At 41.1% G+C, this 10,202-nt stretch overlaps 1 protein-coding gene across 1 annotated transcript in view; it reads left to right on the forward strand.

Moving 5' to 3' along the window:
• LOC115776840 (dual specificity testis-specific protein kinase 2-like) overlaps window positions 1-6,491 on the forward strand; it is a 43,001-nt gene extending 36,510 nt beyond the window's left edge. The window contains exon 11 of the mRNA XM_030724627.1: window positions 797-6,491. Coding sequence (XP_030580487.1) covers window positions 797-2,028 — 1,232 coding nt within the window. The 3' untranslated portion in view covers window positions 2,029-6,491. The remainder of the gene's footprint in view (window positions 1-796) is intronic.
• The last annotated feature ends 3,711 nt before the right edge of the window (window positions 6,492-10,202 follow it).

The raw sequence follows: 10,202 nt of genomic DNA on the forward strand, positions 1-10,202 counted from the left end.
CAGACAAGAACTTCAGTCTCATCTCCGTGGCCTGAGTAGATTTGTGTTTCATCACTTCTGGTTTTCTTCTGTTTAGATAATAATGCTGGTTTTCTTTTGATTTCTGAGTATAAATCACATTTAATTCAGCCTGTTTCTTACATTTCTGTCACAAACACTGACTCCTGTTCTTGTCTATTTGTTTTTCTTTTTTTTTTTGGTGCATTTTCCATTGTAAAAGCTTGTTGGTTTGTTCAGTATGCATTAACATGATGCCGTGACGACATCTATCAGTCCATATATTTGTGCAACAGCTCGCTAACATCTTTACAGCTTTTAACTGCAGGCTATTTTGCATATTTAGATTTGTGCATGTATTTGTTTTTGAAATGCAAAATACAAGATAATTCCCTTTTTTTTTTTTTTCCTCTACATTGAATGATTCCCTTTATAAGTTTTGGTGTCATATCTGTAATTTGCTTATTTGCTCCAAACTAAAAAGCCACATATCCCACAAGTGTGGTGATTCTCTTATTTTTCCAGGGGTTGTGCAATTTAAGCTCGTCCATTATTTAAGACAACCAGAAAAAAAAAAAAACAACTTGACATTTTAAACAGAAGTTTGTTGATATTGCCTCATTTTTGGAGCCAGCCTCAAATAGAAGGAAAAGAGGAGCATAGCAAAACAATAGTACACCCAACAGTGCAGTGATGGTGGTACAACCTTTATAATTTCATGTTGTCATGTATTTTCTATCTTTTGTAGTCTATCACATTCTGATGCTTTTCCATCTTTCTGCAAATTTCTCTTGCTCAGAGCCCGTGGCAACAGATGTCAGCCCGTACCGACGCCGAAGCTCTCCCTATCACCCTGGAGACAACAATCAGCAGTGGCAAGGCTTAGCAAGGAGCCAGTCGGACATGATACCACCAGGAACCCTGACTCCTCCTTTACTTGGGACCCCAGCAAGGGTCAACCCATTCTCTCTCAGACAAGACCTAAACGGGGGACGGTGTAAACTTTTGGACACTCCCAGCAAGTCCGTCATCTCTCTGACCTTTACCCTACCAGCACTTCGTGACTTTTGCGCCTCCCCCCATCTTCTTAAAGGAGTGTCAGGAATGAGAGTGCCTCCAAGGAGGTGCCAGTCCCTGCCCTGCACCCCAGAGCTCAGCCGGACTGTAGCCCTACCCCAAGACACAGCAGGGAAGGAGGAGAAAAAGGACAAGGAAGATCGAGTGGCAGTGATTAAAGATAAGACACTGGAGGATGTGAAGGATGATATGATGAAGAGGACAACCGTTTCCAAGAGAATAGAGAGACGGTTGTGGGTTGGCGGTGCAGACATGAGACATGAGACAAGTGAGAGGAGAGAAGTTTTTGAAAAAGATGAGGGGATGGCAGAGGATTGTGGTCTTCCTGTTGATCTGGAAATGGTGTCTCTGGAACGGTTGGAGGAGGAAGAAGAGGAGAGCGTATGTCTTACAGAACCCATGGACTGCACCAAATCTCCCGAAGCAGCAGAGAGTATCCTGAACTCTACACCCGAAAGACCGCTACTCACCTCTACCTCGTGCAACTCCCTACGGACCAAGAACTGGCGACTTCCCTTCTCCAATGGACCAGCTGCCTTGCCTCCTCTGCCACGAATGAACAACAACAATGGCTCAGGCCTTGTGATTAGTCAGCAAGTGCAGTGGGGTGGAGGAGGGCGTGCTAATGATTATGGTGGAGCCCTATCCTCTGACCCTATGGGTTCCTCTGAGCAGGATGAGGTCATTTCCTGTCCAGGCTGCTGCCTAGTAGGCCTGAGTTTGCCCTCGTTGTGCTTCCGAGGTTCAGCTGCTGTACCTGCCCCCCGTCGAAGGGCTTCATTACCACGGCAGCGGCCCTACCGGAACCTCAACGGAACCATAACTGGTGGTAGCACTTCATCGTCAGCAGTAGCAGCCAAACCATTGCTGTGTCACAGCACAAATGGGTTAGTAGTGGCAGGGCCCTCAGTGCCACGTGAGCCCGGCCGCTCCCTACCAGAGGCCCAGTCATAAGCCATTTGGTTTTGAACTTGTGACAAAGAAGAGAAAAGCATAAACAATAAATGTTGCTGGTACTGAAAGCTCAATACTGACCCTAGCAGCTGAAATGCCTTTCACTTCTGTGCATCTACTGTGACAGTGAAGGATATGGTGGCGTGAAGTAAAAGGTGGCCAGAATTCAGCTTCTTGCTTTACCACTTCAAACGGCGTGTGCTGAGCATAACTTATACCGTAAGCACAGTCAGGGTCAACATCACGTTACTGCCTCTGGAATGGTGCTCACCCAAACAAAACAGCTAGTCTGACTTACAGTGACTTACATCTCCACTGAACCAAACACACTCCATCTACAACTGCCCTGTCTTAATTTTATAGGCTGTCATGTGAAAAAACAAAATAAGTATCCTTATGTTTTATAACAATTTCAATCTTATTTCTATAGTTACAGCCATAATTTCTAACATTTATTAAACATTGTAAGGACCAAGTTAATTGCTGAGATCAATGAACAGATAAAGAGCCATTATTATTATTATTATTATTATTATTATTGTTATTTATCCCATTATACAGGAATTAGCTGCAGTTTAATTGGGGGTGTGGCAGAGAGAGACGGTATAAAAATTAGACGGCTACAAACATTCACAAACATATTGGTTTGTGAATTGCTGTATTTGAAGCCTCGAGATGAGTGTTTCCACCTTTCATTTGCCCACTTGTCATTTATAAGTCATTAGCCAGTGAGGAAGCAGGAAACATCACAGATAATGCTACTTTTTAAAACCTGGTATAACCAAGATTTTTTAAAATAGATTACATTTTTTATTCAGTATGACCCAAAACAAGTGACTGAGAACTCAACAAGAAATTGTTTACAGAGGTCAAGAAAGAAAGCTGTTTTACCATCGACTGCCCTACAGATAGATAATAATAATGCCTTGGACTTATATAGCGCTTTACTATTCCATGCACTGTTCATTCGCACCTCAATCATACTAGGTGGTGGTAAGCTACTAATGCCCTGGGGGCAGTCTGACAGCGGCATTGCTGCCAATTCGCGCCTACGGGCTCTCCGACCACCACCAAATACCAACCACATTCACACTTAGGGCTCACATAATGTGGGTTAAGTGTCTTGCCCAGGGTAACAAAGACAGCATGCGCTCAAATAGGGACTCGAACCAGCAACCCTCTGGTTGCAAGGTGAGCACCCTACCCACACAAGGCCTGCTGTTGTTCATGGTAGGGCTGTAGGCATTTCCACATCAGCTTCATTTTTCCTACCAGGAAGCTACGTCCATGTTTTATATTATGTCCTCATCGAAGAGTGTATGGAGCTAAATGGCTAAAATATTTATTTATATCTGCTTTTAGACAAATGCTAGATATTTTAGTTTTGTTTTCTCAAAAACAGTATCAATAATAAATTTTAATTAAGGGGGAATCTTACAGGGAGTCTGAATTTCTAAATAAAATTAGCATGCATTAGCTAATTCTGTTTATGCAGGCTGATGTATCACTTAAGAATTTATAAATTGCATACTCCCTTGATAGCCCACATTTTAAAACATTAACCAGGCACTATAAAGTGTTGAGATACAAAAACTGAAACTTCTATGTGTGTAATATGCAGCTGATATTGTGGCTTGTTGCCCTGTGATGTCCCCAATAATCTTTGTTGCTTTGAACATCATTAAAATTGCTAGAAGAATTTACCTTTTTTTTTTTTTTAAGCTCCAGCTCCAGTTTCTGTAGAAGTCTAAAAGATGTGATGCTTATGCTTGCTCCCAAGTGCCTTGCCCGTTTTTTCCCTCCTATTGCCAACAGTGAGCAATACTAGTTAACAGTAGCGTTGAAGAAGCTTCTTTCGGCTGCTCCCTTATTCACAAGGGGTCACCGCAGCAGATGGCTCTATTTGATCTAGCAGATTTTTACACCCTTTCTGACTGTGGTCTTGATCTCAAACCAGGAACCTTTCATGGTTTAGAGAAATGTATAAACCACTACCTATAGAACCATTAATTGTGGCTTTTAAAATCCTTTAATCAGTAATGTCATCCACAACACAAACTCCACATAAAGACAAAAACACTTATGCAGCTTCAGATAGTACTTTGCTAGTGACATTAGCAAGTAGACAAGCTAAGGTTAAATAACCAGCTGCTGCACTGGTATGAATATATTTGTCCAGATTTTTCCCTGGTTAATGTTATCTAATGTTAGCGTTCCTGCTGACATGAACAAATTGCAAACTAGCTCACGTAACAAAATGCTGTCTAGATTTGGATAAAGACGACTAATACATCCAAACTCCCCATTGCTGATAGTGACTCAGCTGAAGTAACTTATCAGCTTTAGTTACAGTTAGCTGCATATTTGAGTGGAATACTAGTTGGTTAGTTTGCCAAATCACTTCACCAAGGTACGTAATCCATAATCCTAATTTATTAGTACAGCTATGGTGCCTGTTTCCTGCATTGATTGGCTCTTTACATCCATGTCAACTTTGTATTCATGATGCGGATACTCAGGTATACAGTAATACTGGTCTCCCAGCTGTTTTAAAGGTACATGGCATGCAGAACTATAGGGACAAAGGGAAATCTTTGGTCAGTGGCAACCCTATTAAATATGATGATGCAACAGTAGTCCTCATATAGCCAGACCTACATCCCTAGCACTTTGCAGCACTGGAGTATAATCAGCTGCATTATCATTCAGTGTAATGCAAAAAACCCTTGCTTGCATTACAAACCAGTTACACTCATCTTGAGCGGCACTAATCTCTGCAAAGCAGTGTCAGATGGAATGTTTTGCTGCACTGTATGCACAGGGCGAGTTGAGCACTGTTACTATGGCTTTGTAGAGGTTTACCTTATATCGTATATAAAAGATGTGTGAAGCAACTGTAATGTCATCCATTGGTTTGTGGAATCTGCATTTTGACATCTTAAACTGTGGTGTTTTAGCTGCTGCCATGTTGGTTCTTCGGAGCCCAAAGTGACCATATTTGGACAAGAGCATTGAGTGGTAAGATATCAGCTAATGCTTGCAAACTTTGCTAGAAAGTTGCATTCATGAAGTGTATGGGTGCAGTGCATAGATATGCATAATTGCTAATTAAGAGGCCAATAAAATATTAGAATTTCAATCACTAAAACTGGAGTGCAAACTTCTAAATTTGTACGTTATTTGTCAGATAATTTTATTAAAATTGTCACAGTTGAGAGGTCCTGTTCAGTGACTCAGCTGGAGGTGGTAAGGTCTAATAGACGGATGCCAACTACAGCTGGTTGTGTCATCACATAATGAAAGCGGCCTTTCCCCTAACATTAAGCCTTAACAAAATCCAAACTGGTGAATTATAAGGAAATTCACTCGCTCTACATTTATGAAGGTGAAAACCGTCCATAGAAACCAAAACATTGTTGGTTTCTGTAAATGGTTTCCAAACCATTGTCAAAAAAACATTTTAAGGTGTGTGGTTGCTGGTTTAGGAGGTTGTTGGGATTTAAAATTTTTTTTTTAACAAGCAGATGATGTGATGGAAGAAATGCAATCCACTGTTCACATCCTGTGAGTCAGACTACTGTAAGAGATTTAAATGATGTATGTAATTTAAAAAATAGTCAAAATTAAGTCAGGATACTCTTAAACTGTATTGTAGGGGTTTTTTGGGGGCGGGGGCGTTACTTTTGCGCCTCATTTTGCTTCTGTGTATGGAGGAAGTTTTGTTGAGCATGGCAGCTCTGGCAGCATCACAGCTGCTGCACTGCACTGCTATGGAGTGAACACAAACTAAAAGGTGAATAGGCTTTACTACTCTCAGCAGTGTGGCTGCAGATACATCACCACATTTTTGAATTTATTTAACAGCTGCAGGGGGAATATTTATAAAATTGATAAAGATGATTTATGTCCTACATTTTTACAGCAGTAAAACTGTGTTAATGTGTGTCTATGTCTGAGGCGTTGAGATTGGTATCTGTTGCTAAGGGATACTTGAAGGAAGAAGCTCTTCCTGGGCTTTTCATGTAAATTCTTTATTTTTGCACTTATGTGTGGACCACTTTGCAGCAAAACACCAGGCTTTTATTAGATGGTGCTTTATTTAAATCTGTGCTACTGGGGTGTGTGTTTGTGTGCGTATGCGTGCGTGCGTGCATTTGTTTGTGTTTCTTGCTCAACAAACTACCCACCTTTCATCCTTGGACATCTATTTGCCCTCCTGTATATTTTACTTATTTACACATGCATTTTGATTACACTTAAAAATATGACGCAGGTATGGATATTTATTGTACAAATCATTTCACACACTGTGTGTGTATGTGCTTTGGAGCGAAAGGTAGAGTGATGGATACTCGCAGGATAATCATTTATCCCTTAGTTTCTAACTTGATTTCCAAGTTCTGTTGTGTTATACAGCTAGAAACCTGTTTTCGATCATCTGGTAATAAACAAATTTAACTGTGTATAACTGTGTGTGCTGCTTTTTTAACATTTACTGTGGGGTAATTAATTGAGTGGGGAGGGGAATGACTGGGTTCCTGTAGGTCACAAAAAAAGGGCTGAAATTAAAATCAAGAAAAATAAAGTCTGCACTGAGCAGCCATATTCACTCTGTTGTGTTAATAAACCAAAGACCTAAAGAGTTAACAATCATTTTCAGTTCAGTTTTACAGTTGCCTTGAGGCACACAAAGGCATTTGAAAGCCTTCAATCATAGCCTCTTGCTAGTATGATAGCCATTCTTCATAATAATTATGCTTATATGTGTATATATATATATATATATATATATATATATGTGTAAATGTCCGTTCTGTGGTGAAAAGTTGAATCTATGTTGTTACCATTTATGTACAATAGAGGGTGCTGCAGCCTAGTTGACAATGAGCTGTGCCTTCACTAAAAAACCGAAAAACAAGAGTTAGGGAGGTTTTTGGCGCTTTTCCTGTGTTCGGGGTTGGAATATCCTGCAGATGAGAGGAAGAGGAAGATGCTCTTCATCTTTGTGAATCGGAACTGGTAGCGCACATTTGTCAGAAAGCAGCTCAAGGAGGACTCGTAGCAGCACAGCAGGAACTTTAGCTTGATCGCCTTGCAGCCCTTGGACAGCGGAGCGAGGTACATGTTTAGAGTTGTATTAGTTCACAAAGTTTGTACTTTATGTAATATATTCATGTTCTGAGTTAATCAAAGGCACCTAAGCAAATGTATTTATGTTTTCTTTTAGTTTTCACGGTGTATTTGGTGCACTCCAGCAATATTTGGGTTTGACTGAAGTAAATGTGAATCCACTGCACCCGTCGAAGCTCTCCGTGTTTTCTTGGGTCTGAGGGTCTGCTACAGTGAAAACTCGTCGCTGAGTGAAAGAAAGTCCCACGGTAGATCAGCGTAACCCACGTCAGTCGAGCGAGGCCTGTGCGACAGCCGAGAGAGACTCTGCTACTGTGAAGAATCATTACTCCTTCATCACTGTTCTTCATATTGAACTCTGACTTGGCTATTCGCAAAGGTTCAGGTATTATACTCCGTAAGGACTTTGCTGATAACAAGATCGAATTACCTGCACACTAATTCAGAGTTTAATGCCTCAAATGCAGTTGTGGTTTTATCATTTTAAAGCTACATTGTATGTGCAGCAGGTCAATGCTATTCCTTAAATTGTATGGGTTGTTTATCTTCCAAAGTAACTTGTGGTATAACAGCAGTATTTACAGTCAAGATGTGGTTGCTAATTTGTGTACCTACATGGTTTAAATGTCTGATCTGAGCGTTGTTTCTAAATAGTCTTAAAGTTAAAGCAACGCTCATTGAAATTTAAGTCCAGACATTACAACAAAGAGCAAATACACACATTAAAGGAAAAATGTCGTGCACTGCTGAAGAACCCGACAACATAGAGCAGCAAGAAGTGAGATCCAGCAATCGTGAAAGATGCCTAACCGAAAAGGGCAAGGAAATGCATGAACAGGATGCAAGGAAAAATGAAAAGGCATTTGACAGAGCATATAACTCCTGGAAGGAGTCAGCTAAAGAAATAAGAACAAAACTAAAGACTTTCTGCTCACCTGAAGATTTAAACAGTGCCAGCCATGAGATAAGGGACAAACATACAGTTGTACAACAATATTATGAGCCTATTCGCCGCAACCAAAGCATGACCCCAAACATAGTCAAAAGAATGGATGCCTGTACTGTGCTTACAATGGACATTTGTGAGCTTATTGGTAAACGACAAGAAAATATTGATCAGCCCTTTAACGATCACCTTGAAAAGGAAAGGGTAAGGGTAATGCTAAACAAGAATGACTATGGCTCTGTGTTTGGTGATACAAAAACTGAAACATCATTTCCAGATAGTTCAGTTGCATGCTCAAAGGCAGATTCCACAAGCTGTCAAGAGGCAGAAGCTGAATTTGCAGCTAAAATAGAACAAGCAAAGGCCACACAAGAGATACTTGCACAGCAAACTAAAGTCAACCAAATGGAGAATGAATGGAAATTAAAGGAAAATGAGGCACTAGCAAAGTTAAAACAAGAAGAATTGGAAACAAAGTCAAGGCTTGAGCAGGAAAAAATTAAACTACACCAGTTAAAGGCAGACAGTGAAGTGAAAATAGCAGCAGCACGAGTAAGAGCTTTAAGCACTTTAAACGACCCTGAAAACTGTGATCTAGCATCCTGCCACAACATGGAAAATGCTTTAAATGACCCTGTCAGCGTGCCACAGCCCTCCTTAAATCCGTTGGCTCCATCATTTAAACATCACCACAGCAGTGCAGAACGAGAAGAACTTAGCTTAGCTGAAGCGCTTGCAAACTCCCTCACCTTAAACAGACTTCCTGTACCTGAACCAGCTATCTATAGTGGTGACCCTCTAAAGTTTGTTGACTGGAAAGTATCCTTTATGGCACTAATTGGCAACAAACCCTTACCTGTGTGTGAGAAAATATTGTATCTAAAGAATTATCTTGCAGGTGAAGCACGAAAGGCAGTAGAGGGATATTTTTTTTGTAACACTGAGCAGGCGTACCAGGGCATCTGGAATGTTCTACAAGAAAGGTATGGCAGTCCATTCATTGTCCAAAGAGCATTTAGAACCAAGCTTGCAAAATGGCCCAAAATAGCTGCTAACGATCCCCTGGCATTGAGAGAGTTTGCAGACTTTCTCCAAAGCTGTGCAGAGGCTATTCCCCAAGTCAAGGGCCTGGATATCCTCAATGACTGTGAGGAAAATCACAAGCTTCTTAAGAAACTGCCTGACTGGATAATACGGAGGTGGAGTCGCATTGTAGTGGAGGAGCTAGACAAACAGCAGGAATATCCTAGCTTTGCTCACCTCACCCAGTTCATACAAAGGGAAGCTAGAGTGGCTTGCAATCCTGTTGCCTCACCATTCCTAATGAATGAAAAAACTGAGGAGAGACACATTAAAAGAGCTAAAGCATTTAGTACAACTGTTCAGACAAGGCCTCCCTTACCCACAGTGGTCACTCCTAAACCTAAACCACCTTGTTTGTTTTGCAAGGATGAATCACATGGCTTAACCAAGTGTTCTACCTTTGCAGCAAAAACCAATGATGAAAAGAAAGTTTTCATTCGTGAAAATCATCTCTGCTTTGGATGTTTGAGAAAGGGCCACGTAACTAAAGAATGCAAGGGACGTCACTCCTGCAGTAAGTGCGGTCGACGTCACCCCACCTGCCTGCACACAGAGAGAGTAAAGGAACCAGAAGAAAGAAGAACTGAGGCCTCTGTGCCCCCAGCTGAGAGTGCAAACAAGGAAGTGCATAAAGTTATGACCCATGTACTCATGAGAAAAACATCTGCCACTTCCAGCATAGTACCAGTTTTTGTGTCAGTTGCATCTGAGCCACAGAAAGAAATACTCACATACGCCATGCTTGACACCCAGAGCGATTCCTCTTTTATTTTAGAAGATTTAGCCTTGGAGCTGAAGGTGGATACTCAACCAGTGCATTTAAAACTCAGCACAATGACTTCTGTTGACACGGTTGTGGCGAGTAAACTTGCTAGCAACTTGCAGGTGCGTGGCTTTGACTCTGACACCCATGTCAAAATAAAACAAGCCTACTCTCGTGACTTCATCCCAATTGACAAGTCTCATATTCCCACTAGAGAAACTGCACTTCATTGGCCACATCTTAAAGGCCTAG

The sequence above is a fragment of the Archocentrus centrarchus genome, unplaced genomic scaffold, assembly GCF_007364275.1.
Source record: "Archocentrus centrarchus isolate MPI-CPG fArcCen1 unplaced genomic scaffold, fArcCen1 scaffold_38_ctg1, whole genome shotgun sequence".
In the NCBI taxonomy this organism is placed as follows: Eukaryota; Metazoa; Chordata; class Actinopteri; order Cichliformes; family Cichlidae; genus Archocentrus; species Archocentrus centrarchus.